Source organism: Fusarium fujikuroi, chromosome FFUJ_chr02 (assembly GCF_900079805.1).
Source record: "Fusarium fujikuroi IMI 58289 draft genome, chromosome FFUJ_chr02".
NCBI classification, from domain to species: domain Eukaryota; kingdom Fungi; phylum Ascomycota; class Sordariomycetes; order Hypocreales; family Nectriaceae; genus Fusarium; species Fusarium fujikuroi.
Genome location: NC_036623.1, coordinates 2,381,105 through 2,406,522, shown reverse-complemented (window position 1 = coordinate 2,406,522; position 25,418 = coordinate 2,381,105). Strand labels below are relative to the sequence as shown.

The 25,418-nt window shown below is 50.0% G+C and overlaps 6 protein-coding genes; 1 reads left to right on the top strand and 5 right to left on the bottom strand.

Annotated features, from left to right (window-relative positions):
* Positions 1 to 541: 541 nt before the first annotated feature.
* Positions 542 to 4,213, bottom strand: FFUJ_04565 (uncharacterized protein; the record flags this gene model as incomplete). XM_023572134.1 has 2 exons in its annotated part: positions 542 to 2,179; positions 2,243 to 4,213. The coding sequence occupies 2 exons, from the start codon at positions 4,211 to 4,213 to the stop codon at positions 542 to 544; spliced, it is 3,609 nt and encodes a 1,202-aa protein (XP_023426318.1).
* A 2,046-nt stretch (positions 4,214 to 6,259) lies between these two features.
* FFUJ_04566 (related to transcription activator) lies at positions 6,260 to 9,086 on the bottom strand (the record flags this gene model as incomplete). XM_023572133.1 has 3 exons in its annotated part: positions 6,260 to 6,403; positions 6,457 to 8,780; positions 8,828 to 9,086. The coding sequence occupies 3 exons, from the start codon at positions 9,084 to 9,086 to the stop codon at positions 6,260 to 6,262; spliced, it is 2,727 nt and encodes a 908-aa protein (XP_023426317.1).
* A 4,223-nt stretch (positions 9,087 to 13,309) lies between these two features.
* FFUJ_04567 (NIT-4 pathway-specific regulatory protein nit-4) lies at positions 13,310 to 16,052 on the bottom strand (the record flags this gene model as incomplete). XM_023572132.1 has 2 exons in its annotated part: positions 13,310 to 14,405; positions 14,458 to 16,052. The coding sequence occupies 2 exons, from the start codon at positions 16,050 to 16,052 to the stop codon at positions 13,310 to 13,312; spliced, it is 2,691 nt and encodes an 896-aa protein (XP_023426316.1).
* Positions 16,053 to 18,216: 2,164 nt separating this feature from the next.
* On the bottom strand, positions 18,217 to 19,944 carry FFUJ_04568 (related to NAM9-mitochondrial ribosomal protein, small subunit; the record flags this gene model as incomplete). XM_023572131.1 has 3 exons in its annotated part: positions 18,217 to 19,218; positions 19,269 to 19,814; positions 19,906 to 19,944. The coding sequence occupies 3 exons, from the start codon at positions 19,942 to 19,944 to the stop codon at positions 18,217 to 18,219; spliced, it is 1,587 nt and encodes a 528-aa protein (XP_023426315.1).
* Positions 19,945 to 20,279: 335 nt separating this feature from the next.
* FFUJ_04569 (related to protein CTF18) lies at positions 20,280 to 23,221 on the top strand (the record flags this gene model as incomplete). XM_023572130.1 has 2 exons in its annotated part: positions 20,280 to 22,717; positions 22,783 to 23,221. The coding sequence occupies 2 exons, from the start codon at positions 20,280 to 20,282 to the stop codon at positions 23,219 to 23,221; spliced, it is 2,877 nt and encodes a 958-aa protein (XP_023426314.1).
* A 197-nt stretch (positions 23,222 to 23,418) lies between these two features.
* FFUJ_04570 (probable L-lactate dehydrogenase (cytochrome)) lies at positions 23,419 to 25,135 on the bottom strand (the record flags this gene model as incomplete). XM_023572128.1 has 5 exons in its annotated part: positions 23,419 to 24,513; positions 24,563 to 24,838; positions 24,888 to 24,925; positions 24,977 to 25,010; positions 25,070 to 25,135. The coding sequence occupies 5 exons, from the start codon at positions 25,133 to 25,135 to the stop codon at positions 23,419 to 23,421; spliced, it is 1,509 nt and encodes a 502-aa protein (XP_023426313.1).
* Between the last annotated feature and the right edge of the window lie 283 nt (positions 25,136 to 25,418).

Here is a 25,418-nt window from a genome sequence, read left to right as displayed (position 1 = left end):
AATGCTATTTATTGGTACGGCAGCAGCGCAGTACGATCTCGGTCTACCCTCGTGATACCAGCGTCAATGTTTCACTTGGTTTCATACTCATTCAGCCCTAATATGCCATGGCTTAATAAAAAGAGGCGTGCTACGAAGCCATCACAGGATTGTTACTCTGCACTTTTCCATGTCACTTCATCACTGAAAGTACATGCCACTACTGACTTTTGCGTATTAGCTTTAACTAACTGTGTGTATCAATATAACTCCTGCCTACCAAACCGAGGCATCACACTTTATGTGAAGAAAACACGACAGATCCGATTCGCATGTGAAGTCTTGGCTTCACTGATATATCCTCCATACTCGCACAAAAATGACCAATCATCCTCCTCCGTTATGGTTCATAGCCCTCATATAATGGCCGAAACACCATCTCCAATGACAGACACTCGTAACCGGGAGACCTCGATGTGTCTTTCATTCCGAGACTGCATCACTCCCTGATCGTGCGGCTTCTCACTTCAGCCCTGCGTCTTCTCAACAATTTGTCATATTTTCAAAGTTGATTCCGTTCATCATCGGAAGGGTACATCTCATAATCAGTGTTGAAGAGACTTTGGTTGCCCTCTCTTGTGAAAGAGGTCTCATTGGTCAGATACTTGTCGTTTACGAAATCGCTAGCCCGAGGAGTAATGATCTGTTGGCTGGCACTAGGAGGCCGTCCGCCAAAGGCGCAACGGTCTGTGTGATCGATGTGGTCAAGTCTAGCGCGTGCGAGAACGGCTGGGTTGAAGGCGTTGTTTGGGGTGGGGTTTGCGACTCTAGGGAGATCGGCTCCGGTGATCTCACCTCGAGCGGTCTCGGCCTTCTTGACGTTACGGCCATTGCTCTTGCTGGCCCGGGTAGGCTTACTGGCCTTGGTGACTCTGTAGGGCTTCTCTTTGTTCGTGGCGTTGCCATTGCCCTGAGGATTAGTGCTGCTAGAGGCATTGTCCTGGATGAAATTGTTGTAGGGGGCGGCACCGTAAAGACCATTGTTGACAGGGAGATTGCCCTGGGGCCCGTAGTTGACAGAGGTATTGTCTTGAAAGTTGATATCAAAAGAGGCATTGTTCTGAGTACCGCTGTCGATAGAGGCATTGCTGAAGATGCTGGTGTCGAAACCGGCATCGCCCTGAAGACTGTAGTCGAGGGAGGTACTGCACTGAGTACTGTTGCCGAGAGAGGCATTGCTGTAAAGGCTGGTGTCAAGAGGGGTGTTGTCTTGCATGGGATAGTCGAGAGAGGTACTGCCCTGGGTGCAGTCGTCGAGAGCGGTGATTCTTTGAAAACCATTGGTGGTCATGTTAATGTTCTGCATATCATCGGCAGCAAAGAGAGTGTCCTGGGGATTGCTCTGCATAAACCCATTATCCTGAGACCCCAGGCTGAGGAAGTCATTGTTTTGAGGGTTAAAGTTGCTCAAGGCGTCAACCTGGAATTCGTTATCCATCATTGTCCCGACAGGATACCAGTTGCTCTGCATGCCGCTGCTCTGCATGCCGTTGCCCTGCATGTCGTAGTTGTTGAGAAGAGCCCCCTGAAAGTCCATAGACATAGTAGGGGTATTGTCGGTCTGGGTGTATGGTTGATAGGCCGATTGGCCTGGAGGAAGTGAGCTGTTGTTCATGTCGAGTGCACTAACCATGTTGTCAGTGTTGGGAGCGCTTCCATCCTTAGTCAGAGAGTTTTCATCCATGGTATTGCTGAGAGCCATAGAACCGTTGTTGTTGTTGTTGATATGATTGCCAACATCCATAGTATTGTTGACATCAGTAGTGTTGACATGGTCGATTGCGCCTCCAGCATCGGCACTTTCACCGATATTGGCTGGAGTTTCAACTGGGACACTATTGATGTTGATGGGGCCACTTGTGTTGGCATTGATACTGTCGTTTTGGTTGTCGTTGATCGGAGTAGGGGCTTCGGCCGTGTCACCAGTCGCCTCACCAGTCGCCTCACCGGCAGCGGCAGCGGTATCGACGTGGATTGCATCGTCAGGAAAGACCATATTAATGAATTCTGTTAGGTCCATCTCAGGCGGGTTCAGGCCCTGAGACTCTGCTTCCTGTATTTCACGATCTTTGGCCTCGATGGCAGCAATGATTGCTTGAACCCCTTTCTCCTTCTTCGGTTTGTCCAAATTCGTCAGTCGCTAGACACAACATGTTAGTAAGTTCCTAGGGCATCGGAATCGTAAGCACTGTATGTAACTCACTGAGTTTTTTGAATTTCGAGCTGAATGTTCTGCTCCTCTGATGTCCTTAATCTCCTTCGATTGCTTTGATTCGGCCTTGCACACTTTTTCATTCATATCTTGTAACATTTTGTTCTTGTAGTCCTGGTGGAGGGCATTCCATGCTCCAGCGTTGGCGCCAAGGGAGATAGCCTTGAGGCGCCACCAGTTCATTTGGAGTTGTAGCTTTGCCATCATTTCCCTGCGGTTTTTCTCTTTCTCTTCCCGTCGCTCACGAGTTCTCCTTGCAGCTAAGTTGTTGCGTGCAAGAGCGACATCCTTCTGTCTTTTGAGAATAACAACGTTTCTCTGTTTCAGGACTTCCTTTAGACGAGCGTCTTGAACTCCGGGTGGCATCAAGTATAGACCACCAACAAATGGCTTGGGAGGTAGCTTAGGGAGAGCAGAGAGCGGGGGGATGGGAATGTTTTGAGCCTGAGTCTGATTCTTAATCTCGGCCACAATCATCTTGAAGCGACCATCAACATCGTCCTTGGGAAGAGCAGGATCGGGACCCAAGCCAGCTTCGCTGAGCGTGACACCCCCGAAGCGTATTTTGTGAGCACGAGGGTCCATAGAGCTAGCTTCATACTCCGCCTGAAGCTGGGGGTCAATCGGAGGGTCACTGTCTGCCTGTTGATCATCCGCGCCCATCTCAGAAGATGGGCCGCCGGACAGGCTCACAAGAGCTTGAAGATTTTCAGATACTGGATCCGTCTCTTGTCCAGGTGCGGTTGGGTTAGCAGCAGCACCCTGGTTTTCAGCAGCTTGTCGAGCAGCAGCAGCAGCATGGAGTCTTTTCCATTCGTTGACAGCCAGGTCAATAATTCCCTGGACAACAAACGGTTTCAGAGTGCCTTCTTTTCCGTATCTGTCTCTGTGGAATTGCTTGAATGCTTCAGAGAATCCAGGAACTTCCCACCATGCACCAGGGATGGGATCAGTACGGGGTGCCTGGAACTGAAGTTGTTGAGCCGGCTGATGGGGCGGTAGATCGATCGTGGAAGCAGGTGCTTGGGTCCCAGATTGAGGAGACTGAGATGCCTGTAGAGTGGCTGTAGAAGGAGATGCTTGGATCTGGGGTTGGGTAGGCTGAGGTGCCTGTAGGGCAACCGTAGAAGGGGTTGCTTGGATCTCAGGTTGGGCAGACTGAGAGACCTGAAGAGCAACCGTAGAAGGAGTTACTTGGATTTCGGGTTGTGTAGACTGAGATGCTTGGATCTCAGGTAGGGTAGGCTGAGGCGCCTGTTGGGCAACCGTAGAAGGGGGTGCTTGGATCTGGGGTTGAGCAGGCTGGGAGACCTGAAGAGCGGGCTTCTTGGTAGCAGGACCCTCTTGGGAAGCTGAAGGTTCGACACTGTCAATAGATCGCTTCAGAGACTTTCTCGGCTGCTTGGCCTTCTGAGAAGGGGGTACCTGAGTCTGAGATTGTTGAGTCTGCTGAGATGCCTGTAGAGCGACTGTAGAAGGAAGTACCTGGATCGCAGGTTGAGTAGGCTGAGATACTTGCAGAGCGGGTTTCTTGGTAGCAGGACCCTCTTGGGAAGTTGAAGGTTCGACACTGTCGATAGATCGCTTCAGGGATTTTCTTGGTTGTCTGGCCTTCTGAGAAGGAGGTGCTACGGTTTGAGGTTGCTGAACCTGTTGGGGTCCCTGTGGAATAGACAACTGAGATGTTGAAGATTGCTCTTGAGCCTTCTTAGGCTGTCTTCTTCTGGGCTTCTTAGCAGGGGGCGCTCCCGCCTGGGGTTGTTGAGACTGTTCAGCGACTGATACAGTAGGTAAATGGAGAGTAGTTGATGTCTGAGCTGCTTGGGATCCAGCAGCCTTTGGGAAGCTAGTACCAAAAGCTCGGATAGATGCAATGGCTTCTTCTGCAGACCCAGGTGATAGTTGCACTTGAGACAACGGGCGTGCAGGTTGAAGAGGCTTCAAGGGAAGTCCTTCAGACATGGTGTCTTCGGGACGCAAAACCGCGTGGGGAATTAAATAGAAGGGGTTTATGATGTGAAAGTGATTCTGTGATCAGAGTATTGTGTAGTGATTAAGAGCAGATGTGACTTGCGGCAGTGAATAGCTGCACAAGTCGTGGGTGGGAGGGAGATGTGGTAGTGCAGTGATGCAGTGATGTGGTTCAAAGAGATGAAATCGCAAAGCATGAGATGCTCGTGATTGGAAGAGAGATAAAAAGAAGACGATCCAAACCGTAGAAGTGTGTTGTGGTAAGAAAGAAGTTTGGGTTTGTGAGAGTGATGTTGTGATGGGAGGAGATGAGAGAGGAGAAGGGAAGAGATGGGGGGAACGAAGTGGGTGGAGCAACCAAGAAGGCAGAGCAGCAAACGCAGCGAAGCGGAACTCGAAATGCCAGTGTCAGTAGAAAGAGCGGGCTATGCAGTCGAGACAAGCCAGCGAGTTGCCTACATGGAAATCTTGCAGTGGCATAGGGGCATTATGAGCTAATGCACTTGGTCACTGCGAGGTATAGTCCGCCTATGACAGTGGAGGCACGCGTAGATAGACAGTTTAGAGGTAGCAGACGCGCCTGGAGACGTGATCAAGAAAAGAAAACGTCACGGGCAGAGCAACAGGTTATATCCCATCCGATACAATGGAAGCCATACGCTGCATTTTTGTTTGGCAGCCCACGTGAGCATATCCCATACGTCTTTTGACAACATTCTCTAAATAAGCGATCCTGAGCATGCCTTACTATGTATCTATATCGAATATATAATATTTCACAAGTGATGCATACCTATGAAGCTATATCATCGAGTGTCTGGCGGACCCTATGCGTTGAAGTCGAGAGTGGAGTTCCATATCCTGGCACTGCAGAGCCTCTATCCCCCACATCAAGTTGGTATGCATGGAAATAAACGGCCAATCGCCTGGGTGAAGAAAACACATGACGTGGTTACTCGCGAGGGTGCACGAGGCGTAACATGCCAGGAAAACAATTCCAGCAAGAATGCACTCTGAGAGTTGTTTATATATTTCAAGCTATTACCCTTATTGCAGAACTATCGAAAAGAGAAATCACCGGTGAGTCATTCGTTATTATTCCTTTTGTCGATGTCTTAATTCGTCTTGGTGGTTTACCCCCCAACTCGCCAACTCGCCCCATTATCGGCCTTCGCTAGTGTCCAAGCTTCCAAAACCCAACCCGGAGGGCCTCTTATATCGTGTATTCATCGTCAGTGTTTTTTGGAGTCGTATCGATCGTTTCGCTTCATCACAGCTAACTCGTATCATGGTTCGTGTCGTAGGCAGTGGCCGTATCGATGGCATTCGTCAAAACAACTCGCCGAATCGTTGATCTATCAAGACAAAAACAACATACAAACAATGCCACAGCAAACAGATATGTCGGGATATATTTTCGAAAGCGCTAGATTGTTCTGTGTCGATGGACGTGAATAGGGGTTACGGTTGGCTTTGGCCATCAGCAGTATCGTTGGTGATGCACCTTCATTAACAACAAGGAGAAAAAATCATTGGGAGCCAACCAAGAGGACAAAATCATCCATCCAGGTCAATCTACTGAGGTTGGTATGTTCGCTCGTTAAGTCGTTGTCTTACTGAACATACTTGTTCATCATCCCCCTTCACTCTATATTCGCGCCCTTTGTTTGAACATCACCCAGCACTCACTCACATACAACTAGCATTGATCTCATTGCTAACCTCTTCCTTTACCAGTCATCCTACCGTCATCGATCGCGAATCATCCCGAGAAAGACACGATTCGTCAAGAACTCAAAAAGATTAATAGGAATTGAATTTCCACGTGCCAAAAGACTTGGCTTTTCGACAACACATCGCTGTCCGCTTCATGGTATCTAAAAGCACCGTGCCGCTCCCATACTCAAGTCATGTCTCGAGTCCATCAAGGCCGTTATCCACCCGAAAGAGAGTGTCCCAATACGCCGCCGCGAATACGTTGCCCCCTTTTTCCAAATCCCTATGGCTTGCTTGCCGTTATCTTGACCAGAGCCCTGCTCACAATGCCAATCCTGTTCCGTCCTTTGTCCATCGATAAACCGCCAAAAGCTCCCTTCGCCGTTGTTGCTGCTCTCCCAGATCTTCAGGTACACGACCTCGGACCTGAGCAAGAGCGCTACGCATAACTTTGCTGAATTTTCGCTGTCCATTGTTAGTCTTTACGCTGAGACCCCGATTTCTTGAGAGGGACTTACCTGATATTCTGTGCTTAGAGTGACAACACATGCTTCGTGAGCCCGCACGATTGTCTCGCATGCTTTTGCAACACTTGGCGATGCCTCCGACTGCAGCTTATCCGCAATAAGCAGCAACAAGAACGACCCTTGAAGAAGATATATACCGAAGAAGAACGGCATGAACTCGAGTCCGGGATCGAATTCAAGAATCTGGTTGATCGCTTCAGCCGCAGCAACAGCATGGCTCGTCGATGTGATGAATCCCTGCGATGAGATCCACAAGTCCTCATCATCCAGCAAGTTGATGGGATCCCATTTCCCAGCCAATAGAATATGCAAGACGTGCATAACATGAGTTCCATATGCAATAACGATTCGAGTCTGTATATTGCTCTCGGTGAGGCGATTCGACCCGTTTGTGTGTACTGAGTGGACTGATGGTGTGTTGGCATCAGGAACCCCTGAGCGCTCGTTGCCCTCGTTCTGAGCATCGACTCTTTCCTCCGCTGGTCGGGGCAGGTTCTTGTGTTCGAAAACCTGCAAGCTCTGCTCATATATTTCCAGATGTCGAGTAATTTCTGCGGTCTGCGCATTCCACTCATGGCCTTGACGAAAGCCGGTTCCGAAACGCGGGTGATTCTTTGCGTGGTGTAAGTCGACAATTTCACCCAGGATTGTCATGAGTGGGAGGAAATATCCAAATATACTGTGGCCTCGGCACTCGTATTGGGGACCATGAGCTTGTGTCATGTCGGCGCCATATCCTTCTGGACTCGTTCCCAATAAATTGGGATCTGTGGTAGAATTCGAGTGGCCGCTGAAATCGCCGCTCTGCCATCGGGCATCGTCCATGGGTTGCAACAAACCCTGGCACTCTATATCAAGCAGAAATAGGGGGCGATTGTAACACAATGCCAAATGTCTGTCGACGATGTAAAGGAGCCACCATATTCTGCGTCTCTCCTCACGTTCTTCCTCGCCTACGTATCCGTTACCACTAATACCGCCTTCTCCATCATCTGCGGTGTCAGTGTCCATGTTCTCTTGAGTCGCAGGTGAAGGCCCAGGGGGAAGCTCGCGACCCAGCTTCAGCTCACGAGCAAGGCCCCAAGCAGCGGTCCACCATCTCATACTTGCGCCTTTGTATTCGCTAGCAGAGACGACGACTGCCAAATGAATGTAAGTTATCACGTCGTCAAGACTACCTGCGGCACCAAATGGCCCTGATTCGCCACTTGTAGCATCAAGGCTAATTGAGCCGGGCATGGCCACACCCAACCCACCAAGAGCAACACCATCAGCAACGGGGCTAGGCGCATCGCTTGGTGCTGTATGAATGAGTGGCCGAAGAAGATACACTGTAAGTTCTAAGAGCTTCTGACACGTCTTGGCACGAGCTGATGGTGTGCTGGCGAGGAAAGGAGCGTCACTAGTCTGTGCAGCAACCCAAAGCATGCTTGCCAAGAGGGCTGGTTGACATGGTCTCGGCCTCGTCTGATCAAGGAAATATCGTTTTCGGAATACGAACCCCAAGACATAAGGTGACATCGGGTGCATCTGGGCCGATGAAGAGGACGCAAAGTATAAGTCGATTAAATCGCAAGCCAGCGGGATAGGGATAAGGTTGTTGAGATATGGCACCAATGGCTCGAGAACAGGATACCGTAACTTGGAGTTATTGAAGGCTGGAGCTGGGACCTGGGACTGGTATTGACCTGGCGGTGAAGCCATTGAGATACCCCATCCAGGTGAAGTTCCCTTCCCCATTGAGTATCCAAGAGGGCTATTTCCCATCCTGAATGTGGGGTTATTGGCAAAGTTGGGAGGACTCTGGGCTTGCATCGAATATGGGAATTCTGCATAACCAGGCATGTTGCCTCGTCCGTTGGCCGCATACGACTGACCGTTGAGCACAGGACCTTCAAGACCCTGCGTCTCATAGCCGTGTGCCATACTTCCGAAGCCATTGAGATCCAGACCGCCGTTATTTTCAATGTGTTCGCCATCCAGAGAGGAACGCCCCATGTGTGGTTGCTCGCTTATGTTGCCAAGGGGGTCGAGGCCTTCCAGACCTTGAGTATGTCGCATCACATCGTCGCCGGGATCTCTGCTCGATTTGCTGCTTGTGCTCGGGTGTCGTTCATTAGATTGCTGCTCCAGTACCATATTCGACGAGTCGAGCCCCTTGTTGCCGGATTGGCCATTCTCAGATGCAGATTCATCAAGAGTCTGGCCGTTGGCAGCCGCCGCCGCCTGAGCAGCAGCTTGCTGGGCCAGTTCCTTTCGCGAGGCCTTTCCTCTCTTCTTCCTTTCGCGGATGTACTCACACCCCAGGCCGAATTCTACAGAAGTCAGAAACACTCCGTTAATGTTTGACCTCATTACCTACCAATGCAGTGTGCACAGGGGTGTTGGCCGTCGCATTTCGTGCGGAGCTGATTGCACTGATCGCAAGCTCGGCTGATTCTTCTCCTGATGGGTCCTGAAGTGCTGGCGTTACGCGGATGAATTCCATAAGGATGCTGTCGATTCTTTACTTGGGGACCCGACCTCTCCAGATGAGCGTTTGAGAGGGGGACGGCTTGCGAGAGTGGTTGAATTGGATATTGATGGCTTTGCCCGAGTGATTCCAGTCCTGTACCTGACATGGTGCCTTGCTGGACATTTCCATCCGGTGAGATGTTGGAGGAGGTGATGTTCTGGTAAGGTGAAAAACGTTGAAGTGGATTAGACAACATGTTGCCGGTGCTCGCGCTCAACCGCAGACGCTGCGGAGGGTCTTGCGGCAGTAAGGGTATTGTGGGTTCGAGTATCCGTAGCTGGGATAGGATCGGAGAATGTTGTGAGCTATTCCCCTCTCTTGGAGAGACGGGGACAGCTTCACTGATAAACCTGGTCAGCTTGCCCTCCTGCAGGCAGAACTCAAATCAGTTTATGGGGAAGTGCTAGATGTAAGAGGTAGGTAAACAGGGGTTCGAGTCTGATGACGGCTGCAGGCGGGTTGCAGAGGCATCAAAACAGACCAAGATCAACGCGTATTGGTATTAGGGGGGCAAATTTGTCGGGGAGCGGGGACCGCTGAGTGATTGACAAAGGCATCTGACACCTTCGCATTATAGGTAGTGATGGGCACAGGGTTGTGAGAGTACATACATACGTCTTCCTGTATATATGAGGAGGGCAGGGTGTAAGAAATGGGTTGGCACTTGACAGGGAAAGTGAAGGGATTTGGGGAGATGAAAGAGACGGTTCAGGAGATGAGACAAAGTGAAGGCATACACTTACAGTACCCTGGTCGTTTGAGGTGTCTAGCTGCCGTCGTAAACTCTGGCTAAATAGCTTATTGCCAGATGCGTTGAGATTTGCGGCAATGTCAAGGCTGGACCTCTTCCTCTTTGGACTCTTGTGCTTAAACACAGCTCGACAAGATCTTGGTCTTTGATGCAATTGATTTTGTGATTCTTGTTTTAGAGAGGCAAGAGAAGAATGGAATCTTCATGTCAAGATTGGTCACCTTATGGCTCGTTTTAAACAGGCCCAAGTATAATCAAGTCATGTCAGATCAGAAGACTGACTGAGTGACTGACTGACAAGTGGATCCTCGAGGTTTGACGTTGAGTGAGTCGTGAGTGCTATAAAACTCAAAAACCCCCGGAGTCGAGAACCAACTTTGAGACGGAGAATTGGGATCACAAAAGATCAGGAGAAGGAGAAGCAGCAGTTATGGATAGATTCGAATGCTCTTAACCAACGATGACAAGGACAATCTTTGATCAGACAGACGGTAACGAAAGAAGGGACGAGAGAAACGGGCGCTGTGTTTTTCTGGAGAACCCCAAGCCCCAAGGCATGACCGCTCGTGACTGAAATGTCGGGCGGTACCCAGGAAAACCTGGGCATGGACGTGGCCTGTCGACAGAAACGGGGGAGTACTTTTTACTAGACCAGCATGCCCCAAGAAGCTGCCGCATGCCAAATGGTTCGCTTACTACTCCGTACGGAGAAGTGAGGATCTAGCCTTAGTTAGACTCCAAGCTTGGGAGCGAGGTCCCGCCGAAGGTGGGTTGATGAACAGATGTGGAGTGGTGTAAGAGGTGGAGGATCTATTTGGTACCATGGGGTGCCTGGGTGCCACTCCTACCAACGAATTGCTTGTCCTTGTCGGTTGGATCTTCCGAGAAAGAAATAATTCTTTTAATTAATGGCTGTCATGTCACAGTCGCAGTCAATCTGGGGTGTCATCATGCTCATGTTCGAGACGTGTTCTTTTCCTTTCTTTTCCTGTCACCGGCCGGCTTCGAAACTAGCCGTGCGTGTCCTGCTTGTCACGTCTCGTCTCGTCTCGTCTTAGTCTTGGTCTTTCTTAAACCCGCCACAGCAAATCGACATTAACCGTGAACCTGGGGAAATTGACAACAACAGTTCGTCCGCCTGGGGTCGAAATGCAAATGATGCAAAAAGGTGGCAGCCATTTCTAGGATCTCCATCTTATTTATCCAGACAACGACTGGACAGGGTATAGGCGAGAGGCCACTGTCGGTAGCTTCCTCATATGATTGCTACCCATCTAGGAAAAGAGCTGTAGCACGCCCGAGGTCCTGAAGCATGTGCTGACGTCTGAGAGAACCGTCCATTGCCTATGTTGGAAACAATGATGTTATTGACTGAGCTTGTCTTGTTTGTCTTTTGTTCTAATGGTTGTCCCTGTAGGGGAAAGCCCAGGGTCGTTGGATCTAGTGGCGTCCAGCGCGTGGCCGCCCATCTGAGGCTCTCAGACACTGACACACTTACACAGACCTGACAAAGCCGGGCCTAACTTTAGGTTAGCCGAGGCTTGACGTCGAAAATTCTCTCGGCGGGGGGGAAGGGGAAGGGAGACGGCAGAGTAGAACGGCATTGTAGAACTTGCAAGCGCCAAGTGCTCTGCTCGTAAGACGGACGAAGGATGATGAAGGATCTTCGGGCTTCGTTCCCAGGGCCTACGATCCGTTCCGCAAGGTGCTAGAGGCGTCAGGGTATCTACACTACAGCGTGTGCTGTGTGTGTATGTGTGTATATGCGTACATATGAACATATCATGGACTTGCACTGCATCTGCACCCACAAAGTGGATTGAAGCAGGGCGCAGGGTAGGGAAGGACAGGGCAGGGCAGAGCAGGACAGGGAACGGGAACGGGAGGGAGGTGTGGATGAAGAATGCTTGGGACTTTCCTATTGCTCTCAGTTCCCCGGATTTTCATGGTCGAGACAATTGACTTTATCCCCTTGTTCTGATGTTCTTTTTTTGCTGAGATTCGAGCTTGAACGTCGATGAGCCAATGTGCTACGTGAACTGAACCCCAGGTGATTGATTGACTATGCGCCTTCCTTAACGGTTACTAGTGCACTGGGAGGGGGGACTTGGGGGACTCTTTGAAGTTTGGGGCTCTAGCTTTTCTACACATTCTTCCCCCAATCTCTGAGATCGAGGACAACCAGGGGGGCCAATTAGCTTTGGGTTCGGCTCATCTCCAAGAGCTTAACTTACTTGGATGCTGTTAACCCCCAAACGGGAATTATTCGCGAGCCTGTCTCTCGATTCATTAACTTCTCTCATATCCGATCCTGAAAATTTCCACTTCCAAGTTTGAAGTCACAGCTTTGACGTCTTCCTGTCAAACTCTTCACATCTCCTCTCTTACCAATTCTTGTGTAACCTCTGTTGCTGGACTATATCATCGGTAGCCTGTAGTTAACCCGGCATTTGCGCCCGCATTCGCGCACCAATCAAATCATCGAGAGGCCTGTCAGAGCCTGCACCGGAAGAGCGGATTAGACTCAGTGGAATGTACTGTATGTATGCAATGCCAGGCTCCAGCATAAGTCAAAGCAACCATAGGCGATTCAATCACTCCAAGCAGCATTTGAACCGCATGCCAGGCCAGGGTCTTGGCCACGAGTCGGATGGATACCTACCTACCTACCTACCTAACTACCTACTGTACAGTACATCCATCGTGATCTCCCCCCAACTCTGTTGATATCATACCGTACCTTACTTGCTGACCTATTGTTCCTACGTTCCTTCACAGCTCCTACGCTGTAAACTTACTCACTTTCCAGAAAGCCAATCTCGCCAATCGCTGCCTCCCCCTCATGACGTCCACCTAGCCACCACCGGAATGTCTTGCTTGTGGCGCCGAGGGTCCAACGGCCTTCCGGGCCGATTTCCCCACACTCGTCCCATCCACATACACCCCTGCTATGTACCTCCTCTGCTTTATGTATTCTGCACTCTCCCCGGTCAAAGGGCTCCATGAACTGACCCTTCAGTTCGTCTCGACACCATCTTCAACCAAAGACTCGCACTGCTGCGTGTGCTTTATCGTCCCTTGTTCCCGGATACCACGTGGCTCCCTCCTACACAACCTCCTACGTCGCCGTCGATGCCTGAGTTTTTGAACCATCTTTGTGATGTGACAGCCCTTCCACCTCGTTTTCGGCGGTATAGCAGTGTCTATATGACCACTTTATCTGTAACCGCCTGAATCTCAGGTCGGCAAATGCGGTCTGTGAGCCTAGCTGAATTACGGAGAGCTGAGCCGGACATTTTATTATTCAATCGTAATAATATAGCCAAAGCTTACCGTCTAGGAGAGAGATCCCGACTTAAAAGTTGTCACACCGCATTATGGCCAGTCGTGTAATACCATACGAATCCGCAAGTCTACACCTAATCCATCAATTAATTTATGCTTCTGGTTTTGGCTAGTATTCCCTTGACGACCAACTCCGATCCCCTTCTAGTAACTGAAAATTCTTCATCCAAGTCGTGACTATTAAAAACATATGCAGCCATATTTACAGTATCGTAGCGGGAATATTCAGCCCCTTAATCTAAGCCTGGAAGCCACCCACCACGGGATAATGAAGCTCCTAACCCATCAAGCGCTGCTATCTGGTCATTTGTATCGGCTTGCAAATTGCCGTTACCTTCCGTGCTGCTGTTGGGGGTATCCTGATTGTTGCTGTCACCAAACATGAACACAGAGGTGTCCTGTCCGTTGTTGGCCATCTGCCAGGCCTCAAAACTCTGGTGCCACCTTGCGCTGTCGTTCAAGAACCATTCTTGCCCGTCCATCCTCATAGACCGGTTGGATGTTGGAGGATTGCTGACAGGCGGGACACTTGTGCCGGCGTTTGCCATGCTGTTGCGGTTGATGGGTGCAAATGCCTGCTGAAAAGATGGCATCGATGATGTAACAGGCACAGACCCCCATCCACCCATAGGTTCGGGTCCAAATCCTGCGTTGGATCTGTTCAAAGAAATCCCCTGTTGTTGAGAAAGGATGGTGTTCGACATCGGGGCGCTTGTCAGCATGGCGTCTGTTACAGATCTTTGAGGTTGGTGCTGCGGCTGTTGCTGTTGAAGCTGTTGCATCGGTCGAGCCAATTGGGCTCGATTATACGGGGGAAAGGGGCTGTATTCACCCATGGCCTTCATCCCCAGACCACCATCAGAAAGGGGTGAAGCTCCTGCCTGCGAATGAGGTGACGGGACATCAGAGGTGCTGTATGTTCCGTATTTTTCGTCGGCCCGATGAAGCACGAATGCTGCGTCCTCAGGGAGTTCGCAATTCCACTTCCGGGCGAGAACGCTCAGGATACTCAAGGTTCTTCTCGCGCAAAGCCAATCTTCCGCAATTTCTTCGAGGTGTTTTACCCCATGAGTGATATCCCGACGAGCAGTTTTCTCGGGGAGATTTAGTAAATGGATTGTACATGCGCTGTGCACCATATACACTGCGATGTTACAAATCTGGCGCAAGTTCCAAAGCTTCTTGTACAATCGAAGCAGTTTTGAGATTGCTCCAGCATTTGCTGTACAAATACGGCGAGGTGAGACATGTGGCGGAAGAGGCGAAGAAGTAGGCGAGTACTTTAGGAAAGGTCGGAAGAGATGTATGTACTGGAGATGGAAGAACATGCTATTCAGGGTCAGTCATTTGTGGCTTAGCTGTCCGGTACCGCGTTACTTACTGCATGAGGAGCACATTGGGTAGCTGGCCATCTTTAGGCTCAAACTCCCTTGGGAGTTCTTTTCGCCACTCTTCTAGACGGCGATGCAGCTCACTCAGCTTTTTGAGTTCTACCGTCTTTCCACTGGACCTGCCAATGTGACTTGGATGGTAGAAGAAGGCGAGCAAATCACTGCTGATCTCGGAAAGCTTTGACATCTGCAGAGCAATAGCTCGTGTTCGTGCTGGTTGTTTAAATGACTGGTCAAATCCACTGTCCGTATAAGGCGACCATGATTCCGCGTCTTCGTCGGGGAATACATCGAATTTGGAAACGTTGAACGAACTTTTGGGAATCTGAGGCAGCCTGCCGAGGTAATTGGACCAGCATTTGTCGAATAGATAGCAGCCCCAGAATGTAATTCGCCTGGCATCAATCTCATAATCACTCATTCGTTCTTTGTCGAGCTGGCCAACATCCAGGTTCAGGCCAATATCTTCAGCCATGCGGAAACTCATTCCACTATAAACCCACCCCTTGGCTTCGCGAGCACAGCCGGCTTCTCTCACTGACATGAGTGCCAATGCTTGAACGGTAACTAATCGGGGTTTTTCGTATTCGTCGTTTTCAACAATCAAGCGTTTTGCCTCTGCAAAAAAGTGATCGCCTTTCGTCCGGCTATCGCCAGGGGTACCATAGGCGCCGGCTACACTTGTAAAGTGGCAACCCAAAGCGAGCATAGCGTTGACCAGGAGTGATGAACAGTATGCAGTACCCCTTCCTATCCCGGCCTTGCCTCTCAGAAAGTCTTGGAAGAAGAGTGTTTTTGAGAGCGTGGTAAAGTAAGGGTAGTGCCAGTTGAAATACATGTTAATTAGGTGAGTGATGAGCTGAGTGTCCTGGGAGACGCGAGTCCAAGAGGTAATAGGGTCCTGTCCAGTTGTATAATCTTCAAAATTTGGCTCCATTTCTCCTTCATGAGTCGGATCACTCAGATAGATAAGATGAGAGGTACCTCCGATGAAGCGAACGTTACCATTCTCGAGTCTGAGCTCACCCATTTTGCGAGCCAGGTCCCTTTCACCCTGCTCGGGTTGGTCGGTAGTATAATTATCATTGGATTGATCATAATCATCAGAATCATCATTAGCCAATGGAGTTGTCGGTTGTTGTGGTTGTGGCTGTAGTGGCTGCTGCTGTTGCAGCTTGATAATATCTTCGGCAACAGCGTCAAGGCTATTGCAGGTACGGATCTTTTGAACAATGCCCAACACATCGTCTTCTTCAGCATTCAATATAGCTTCGATTAGAATCTGCAAGGTCGAATTGCGTGCCTTCATGCTGTCGACCTTTTCGCGATAAACACCTTTCCGGCGATGGTCTGAGTTAGGATCATAAACACACTCAGTTCCATATACGCTGGAGCATGCAGCGCAACTGGGAAGGGCACCATCGCACTTGGACTTGCGTTTACGGCACGCTATACACGCCGTACTCACGCATCGCCTCTTCTGACCGGCAGAGTCGGCGCCTCTGCGTGACTTCTTGCGAGTTGACCCTTGGGCAGTTGTCGATGGACCCGGCTGCACCGCGGACTTGGGTTCCGGTTCTTCCATGGTGTAACTGAGCAAGCGAAGTCTGGTGATAAAAATGCACGCAAGTCAAGAAAATGGCAGAGGTCAGGATATGAGGAGATCCAGATAATAAACACTCTTCGTGAGATGATATGACACGATGTTTTGTATGAATGTGCTGGTTCGTAGGCCCACAACCTAGACTGTGGGGGACGAAATTGTGGTTAGAGGTTGAACGATGATCAGCACCTTGGCTCAGACTAAGCGAATATGAGGTCTTTGTGGTTGGTTGATAGATACGGGCGCGGATGACAGTTTAGATGTGGTAGATTGAGAAAGAATTGAACAGGAGTTGGAGACTGAGCATATAGTCATCCTAACAACTATTCCATCCTTGCTTTGCGGGTTTTGTAATCAACCATGTCTGGTAGGGACAAGGTGAGGGCTTCTGCCGAGTTGACCAACTCCACGGGACTTGTTACCCGGGGTCAACGCCGAAGACAGCCCGAGGTGCCTGACCAAAGTGAGGTGATATGAGATGAGGTGATGATGGGAGGCGATGCAATGAAACCTGAGGTGGTAAGAACAAGATCGTGGATGAAGAGTGAGGAGGAATGGGAATGCGTGAGGTGGATTTCTTGCAGCTGAGGCCTAGACTCTGAACGCGGCTGATTAAGGTGAATCTTCAGGCGATTCCCGACTCGACCTGACCTGACACCGAATGGATGTTTCTTCTGAGACTTTACTAATGTAGGAAAAGACCCTGAGGTAGGCGCACGCGTGGTAAGGTTAAGCGGGAGAAGGAACAGTGAAACTGACGTTGGTCAAGGAATTGAGTGGAGGCATTAGTCCAGCATCAGCGTGGAGGGTCCCGCCTCTCCTTGACTTCTGGCGACTCAGAGAAAGGCGTTATGTAAGTCGTCTCTCCTGGACTAGCCACTCTAAACCGAACATTGTCTGGGCCTGGGCCTGGGTCTGATACTATTTCGGTATAGTCTGAGCATTCGGCTTTTGGAGGGAATGAAGACAGCCAAGATAGCTTATTGCCCAAAGGTTAAAACACCAGCTGTCTTGTCTATCACATGGGATGGGATAATATTCTCAACAAAGATAATCGACATCTTTCCCGCATAATCCCCCACTTGGGATCGCCCAGCCAAGGATGTGGCTCCTCACCTTTTGTACATACAGTAGCGGCCTGGGGCCCCAGGGTCTATGATAGCGGCTGTGCGACTTAGGCAGGCCGTCCTGATAAGCTCTCGGGAGAGTCCTCAGATTGGCTACAGAACGGTAGTCAACAGGTCTGGATTCTCTTTTGGGCCGGGACTTGAGCTGCATTCTTATCCACGGACGTGGTACCCAATAACCCCATCCGTGCTTCTTGTGGCGCCTTAAAGAAACGAGTTGGCTTTGTACTGCCTTGTACTGCATGTCCAATCAAGTGGACTGTCGGCTCAGCTGCACCTTTATCAGCTCGAGGCACGCGCTTTGACTTGTTTGTTCAGACTAGTTGTACCCAAAAACATACGCACTTGTTCTCTCAGTTAACTTCTTATCATATCTCAGTGTGACCGGTTGACTAGAAAGCACAGAGAGCAGCCGTATCAAGCCCCTGACAATCCCTTTGTTAAAGCATGGTCCAAGATAACCTCCAAACTTTAAACCAGTATAAATCCAGCCACCAACAGTAACGTCAAAGCTGCCGTCCTTTGCACCAATAAGCCCGCCATCATTGGTGGCTTGAGATTGGGAATCTAATATCCGCTTGATGACTCCTTAGGCCATTTACCGGCCAAGTTGCCGGCCCGTGTACCGATACCCGTCAGCCCGTGTTGTACAGCAGATGAGGCGCGGAGACTTCTCTCATGTTACGGAGATTATATGTGATTGTTCCAAACCTTATCAATTACCTACGGCCCATTTCTTTTCCATGCTCCCAAAACTGACATCACCAGCTACCTACTTTGTACAAGAACCCAAATCATAATTTCGTAGAAGTAGTAATACGTGTGGACTTGCGCACTCAACACTGTTTAACGGCAGGAAAACAATATGCTATCCAGACTTGTCATGCTTTTAACGGTGGTGATACATACAAGGTACATCCGGTTGTCTACCGTACACTCTAGAAGGTGGTATATTACACAGGCATCCCATCCGCCTAGTCAAATTTCTTCCCAATTCCAAAACCGCATGTTTATTTTCATTAACCTCGTCCCAAGTACCAGTTGTGGGCCAGCTGGTTGGTCAAATAGCTGAAAGGCGTAGGCACCTCAGCCATACCCTTTCTTGCGACAGGATGACGCAGGTAGACCGCAGCACAGATGTTGGGGTTAACCTCAAGGTAGCGGGGGATGAAGGCAAAGGCAGACATGAATGGGCGAGGACGCCAGGGAGTAACATAGGGTTTAGAGGGATCGATAGGGTTCTCGGAGTCGTTTCTGAGAATGTTGATGAGGCGGCGGGTCTCCTCATGGGTCAAGTTCTCAGTGGCCAAAATATTCATAGCCCGGTCGCGATCTGCCTTATTCGTGATGCCCTCCAGACCTTTCTCAAGGACGTTGTTCTTGAATTGCAACTTCTTCGCCTCTCTTTCCTCCTTACTTAATTTAGAAACTGATTTCTCAGTTTGTGGTTCAGCAGACTCCTCGGCCGATGCTTCAGCTGAAGCTTCAGCATTGGCTGCTTTAGCCAGTGTTGAGTCAGCCTTTCGGAAGGTATCGACAGACTCAAGCTTTGTGATCTGAGCCTGAATCTGATGGAGGAGGTCTCGTGCGTCAAGTTCACGAGCCTCGGGAAGAGACAGGAAACGCTGGGCAGTGTCGCGGAATAGTCGTAAATCTTTCTTCTGCTTAGCAGAAAGGTTTCTCATATCACCCTTGAGAATCTCTCTGGCGGTTGTTCGGAGGTTTTTGACACGGTGTAGCTGCACCTCTCGCTCAACACGCCTGCGCGCGTTTTTTCCAAGAGCCTTTGCATCAGCAGACTCAGCTTCTTCTCCTTCCTTAGCAACAGCATCGAGAACCTTGGATTGCTTCTTCAGCCCATGCTTTCTGACTGACTCTTCTTGTTGGTCGAGCATCTCCTTCTCACGACTTTCCATAGTTGTATACTCAGCTGTCTTTTGCTCTCCAGTGCCATATAGAACTTTCTCAACCTCAACTTGAAACATATCACCAGGATTCAATGCGTACGATGGATGGACCATCTGTCAAATGTTAGAGCAATCCGTGATGGAAGTTTTCTATTAAAACAGACCTTCTTGCCGTTCACCTTGACAGCTCCGTGAATGATAAATTGACGAGCTTGTCGTACACTGCTGGCAAACATGGCCCGGAAGACGGCGGTATCCAACCTTCGCTCCAATGGGGCGAATGTCATTTGCATATAAGGTGTCATGTTCTGGAAATGCTCTGAGAGCATATCATTCACATTTCCAAAAGCTCGGCCTCGCTGAGCAGGATGAGAAGGACTTCGGACTGTTGTGCTGCCTTTGGGAACTCTGGAGTATGTCTCGGCGGTCACATTGGATGTCGTCAGACCTGAACCACGACCAGCCGCCTGCTCGGCACCATCGTTGGCGGCTAGGTATTCGGGAGGAAGATCGACAGCGGATTGAAGACGTCTTGAAAAGAGCCGCACCCACTTCTTCTCGGAAACATGCTCGCCGTGATAACCTCGGGTTTTCGATTTGGCTGCCCATTTCTGCTGGAAAAATGTTGCTCGACTGTTGACTTGGGGCTCCCGACCAGCTGCACGGGCGATGTTAAACAGATTGTACTTGTTCCATGATTGCCTGAGTTTCTATATGGTGTGTCGGTTAGCAAGGCAAAATTCACCTCCTGCGGGGTGGCACAGCCAGCCCGGGACAATTGGGACCAAAAGTTGAGCATACCGGTCTCGTCAGACTATAGTATTTCGTAGGCCGACGCATATTGGCAGATTGAGGCCCACGGTGCTGGGAACTGGCTCGTCGTGATTGTCGTTAAGAGCCAAATTTTTGGCATCCATTCAGCTGGACCACCGGATTATCTCGTGGGCCCGGCTGTGGTTCAATTCAAATTCACTCGCTTATGTCAGCTGGAGAAGATGAGAATATGTGGGTCCTCACTGACTTACACGCAGGACGCGACTCAATTAAACACGACGCGTCCCTAGCTCAGAGACATCCCAAAGGAATTCATGAGTCCCACAAGCAACACCACCATTTTCCAAATCTTTCAGGGTTAAGGATATTTTACTTCTAATACTCTGGAAAGTCCATCCACAATGCTTTCAGCGTCGTCACCTATCACTTTACCTCACTCTCCACCGCCGGCCAAACGAGCCAAACCCCACGATCATAGCCCTCCTAAACCGAAAGCTCGAGGTCCATTCCTTGTTGAGGACGACGATTCCGATTCGGACAGCAATGGCGAACCTACTGACTCTGCTCGTGTGGCGAAACGTCTAATGACCGAGGATCCACGAGAGAAGCCTTCAGATACCATCGCACAAGACCAAACAACAACTATTGATCTAGTTGATGAGGAAGAACCCCCAAACACTCCCAATGTGCGAGCTCAAGAACCAACACGACTGAGCCAAAGACCAATCTTCACCACGCCGATTTTCAGTAATCTTGTGCCGCAATCTTTCAAGGCAACAACATGCAACGGTAAATCCGTCACAATCAAGGAGCGAAGGGCCAACTGTGCGCCAACATATGAGTCCATGATCGCAGCTCGATCGAAAACGAAAGAAGGACGAGCGAAACGAAGCTACTACGGCGTTGATATTCATAATCTCATGAGCGCTGCATCTGCAGAGATCGCAAGTCAGAAACAAACGCAGCCGCAAAGGCCCAATGTGCCTGTTCAATCGGTCGAGCCACGGCTGTCGAACAGCAAAAAGCCCAAAAGAACTCGCTTATGGACGGAGAAATACCGAGCAAGGAGCTTTATGGATCTGTGTGGTAACGATAATACCAACAGAAGGGTATTGGGATGGTTGAAAAAGTGGGACCCCGTGGTGTTCCCCGGAGCAGCAAAGTCAAGACCTGTGATAGCCAGACGACCAGGTGCTCAGCAACCAGAAGAGGAGGAAAAGCCTCATAGAAAGATCTTGCTGCTCACAGGACCTCCGGGACTGGGAAAGACAACGTTGGCACACGTGTGTGCGAGACAAGCAGGCTACGAGGTTATGGAAATCAACGCCAGTGATGACCGAAGTCGCGATGTCGTCAAAAATCGTATCCGCACAAGCTTGGGAACAGAGAGTGTCAAAACTGTCAGTAACCGCAAGGACGGAGACGGCCCTCCGAAATTGGCTAAACCAGCATGTGTCGTGGTGGATGAAGTGGATGGCGTTGTATCTGGTTCAGGGGGGTCAGGTGAAGGTGGTTTTGTCAAAGCACTGATAGATCTTGTTCTCCTGGACCAGAAGAATGCGTCAGGTGCCACCACAGAAAATTATGGGCGAAAGAAGAAGAAGGGTGACGACTTTCGACTGCTCCGGCCCCTGATTCTCATTTGTAATGATGTTTACGCGCCAGCGCTTCGACCACTCCGGCATTCCAATTTGGCTGAGATTATTCACGTTGGCAAACCCACTATGGAGTCGGTGGTTACCAGGCTCAAGAATATTTTTGAAAAGGAAGGTATCCCTTGCGAGAAAGACGCTGCACGAAAGTTGTGTGAGGCGGCCTGGGGTATGACGAGCGGCATTGACGCTAGACGAGGAGCTGAGAGCACAGTGGAGGGTGACCTCCGAGGTGTCATGGTCGTTGGTGAATGGGTAGCGGGACGATTTCGCGCATCAAATCTGAAAGGAAAAGGCCCTCTCACGCGGCAATGGCTGGAGCGCAATGTCCTTCAAGACCTAACCAGCGGCGCTGGTGGTGCTCGAGGTCTTGGCCGAGGTGGTGTCAAGGACATTGTTGCACGCCTCTTCCAAGAAGGAGGCGGCTTTCCAAAGCAAGCAATGGATCTGTCTCAATCCAAAACACAGCATGAGCAACCGCAGGCTGAGCTGGGTTTCGGCGAGTATCAAAAGAAGCATGCCATGGAAAGACTTCGGCAAATGATTGATACAAGCGGCGAAATCAGCCATATCATGACGGAAGTTTTTACCGAATACCCAAATCGCGAGTTCAACGATGATCTGTACCTTACCAAGCCTAATCAAGCATACGAATGGCTGCACTTCCACGACACATGTCAGTCACGGCTTTATGCTAGCCAGGAGTGGGAATTGGCACAATACCTCAGCCAGCCCGTTCTAGCTTGCCATCACCTTTTCGCATCCCCCAAGCGCTATCTTCCCAGCATGGGCTACGATCGCCGCTGGGGTGGTGATGCGGAGGATAACTCTGCGCATCCACTGCCATTCTCTGGTTCTCGAGCTGACTACCAAGCTTTCGAAGCAGAGCGTCAGAATAGGACTCAGCTCCAGGCTTTGCAGGGACAGCTCCCACCGACACTGATGCGTTCGTTCCGCAGCGCTGAAGATGTTGCCGCCGAGTTCCTCCCTTATCTTGCACGTATTGTCTCTCCGGACGTCAAGCCCGTTGTGGTGGGTGGTAGTCAAGGATCCACGGCTAGCGTACGCAGGGAAAGCGAACGTGCCATGGTCAAACGTGCAGCTGATGTTCTTGCCGATGTTGGTATCGAGCTGCAGAAGGGAAGAATTGAGAGTGAGTCGCTCACCAATCGGACACCACAATATGTGTATCGCATGGAACCGTAAGTCACTCTCTACCTCGAACGGGTGAACACAACTAACATTACTACAGGGATCTTGATGTTCTGGCCACGTTCGAAACAGCTGCATCACTTCTTCTACCCTCGGCAGCACCTACACGATATGCTGTTCGTCAAGTTCTCGACCAAGAACTGAAGCGAACATTAGTGGAACGGGAAGCTCGCGCTCGACAGTCCCGCTTCAAAGCAGGCAACCCACTTGGACACGCTGAACACCTCAGCACAGACAAGATTATGGCTTCCAAGAAACATGCACTCGAAGCATCATTTCAGGAGACTACACTCATCAAGCGTGATTTCTTCGGCCGAATCATAGAGGCGCGGCCGCTAGCTGAGATGACAAAGAATACTCCCGAGCAGCAAGCTAAGCAGGACGAAAAGGAGCGCAAGGTGTGGGTGACGTATCATGAAGGATTGAATAACGCTGTGAGAAAACCAATGTCTTTGCAAGAATTTATGAGAGGATTGTAAGAGCACGGTACTATGGAGGGTCATAGATTTGTGAATAGCATTGAGTCAAATTAGCATTGGTTGCATAGCGATGTTGAAATTTATCCTTAATTTTATAAAAAGTTCCGACGCTATAAAGAACTCGTGTATCTAAACCTCTCTACATCCAAGGCCACGACAAATTAACAAATAACAAGTCTCATCAAGCACAGCTCTGTCTAGAGTTTCGCTTTGGGGGTGTCCTGCTTAGGTCCAGCCTTGGGCCTCTGAGCAGGCACAGACAAAGGATCATACACAGTAGATGAAAGATTATCCGATGGTACAGCAGAATGCTGGAACAGACTTCGCAGGTCAAGCATACCGGGATGCAAATCCTCGATCTTGCTAGCACCAATGAGGCGCATGTTCATTTCCAGCTCATCCTTCAGCAGCTGCATAGCTCGTACAACACCAGCCTCACCATAAGCACTCATGGCGTAAAGGAAAGGTCGTCCGATACCGACGCCACGAGCACCTAGGCAGAGAGCCTTGAGGATATCAGTTCCACGACGGATTCCGCCATCGATGAAAATCTCAATCTTGTTCTCGAGACCGCGCTCGCGGAGAACAGGCATTGTCTCGGCAAGAACCTCAATGGCGGACCGGGCAAACTCAAGCTGACGACCTCCGTGGTTGGAGAGAACAACGCCCTGGCAGCCGTAGTCAATAGCCTTGAGGACATCTTCGACGCGCTGGACACCCTTGAGGATAATAGGCATGGATGTAATACTTTGGAACCAGGCAATGTCCTTCCAGCTCAGTGCAGGGTCAATGAACGTCGAGATAGCGCGCGCAGCACCTTGGCTGTTATCCGTGTCTGTGCCCTCTTGGACGTGGGAACCAGGATCGGTAAACTTAGATCTCATATCCTTCTCGCGACGTCCCAGCTGGGGCGCATCAACGGTGATGAAGAGACCCTTGCAACCACGCTTCTCAGCATGCTGCACGATCTTCTTAGTGATAGCACGGTCCTTGTTGACGTAGAGCTGCAGCCACTGGATCTGATCGCCTGCTTTTGCGTCCACAATCTCGTCAAAGGAGCAGGATGCAAGAGTAGGTATCATCTGAATGATGTTGTGCTTTGCTGCGGCGCGGGTGAGGACGACTTCACCCTCTGGGTTACCAAGTTTACCGAGGGCTGTGGCAGTCACATAAACGGGAATGTCTGTTTTTGTGCCGAGCATGGTGGTTGAGAAGTCGATGTTTTCCACGTCGACGAGGATTTGAGGACGAAACCAGATGCGATGGAACGCGCTGTGGTTCTCCCGCATTGTCTATTCACATTTAGATAACTTGCTGAGTAGTTGTGCAAGGAAAACTTACAATCTCATCGTCGGCAGCGCTGGAGTAGTATCCCCATGCAGTCTTTGACATCACACGCCGAGCGACAGCCTCAAAATCGAAGAGGTTATAGCATTGCGACAGAAGAGGCTTCTGCTCAATGCGCTGCAGGCGTTCCTCTTCCTCTGGGTCTACCTCTTTCTTCTCCTGCTGAACGGTGCCCATATCGACAGGGCCGAGATGCTTGGAGGCATCAAGATACTTGTCGAGGGTGTCGGGAGGATGGATTGGTTCATATTCTTCGGTAGCATCTTTACCCTGGCACGTGTTAGTAGATGAGTGATGTTCAGTAAAGGGTAAGACCTACAGCGTATTTGAGAATGATCTTTTGACCTCCAGGGTGTTCTGCAAGTCGTAAGTCTTATCCGATGTTCACTTTTTTTGAGCGTATCATACCTGGCAGAAATTCTGTCACATCATATGCTTTACCCTATCGCATTCAAGTCAGTAAAAGTCGGTAAGTCGCAACTCTATTCATGGGGCCCATACGTGAACGATAACCCAGCACGACTTTGCGCTGTTGTGCTCAGCAACCTCGCCGCCTTTCAACACCATTTTGACAGTATTCGATTTGTTGTTTGTTGCAAGAAACCTGCATCAACTGAAGGAAAAAAGAGGAGCGCGTTGCCTTTTGCCCGAGGATGAATGACGAAATAGGCTCTTGATCGACAGGGTATAGCCTGTATGTGGATATCTTGCGTCTAGATCTTGGGAGACAAAGTCAAGCAATCAAAGGCCAAAAGATTCAGGAGTAAAATGGAAGTGAGAGGATGAGAAGATAAGAGTATAAGAAGAATAAAAGTACAAAAAACAATCCCTTGAGAATCCGAACACGGAG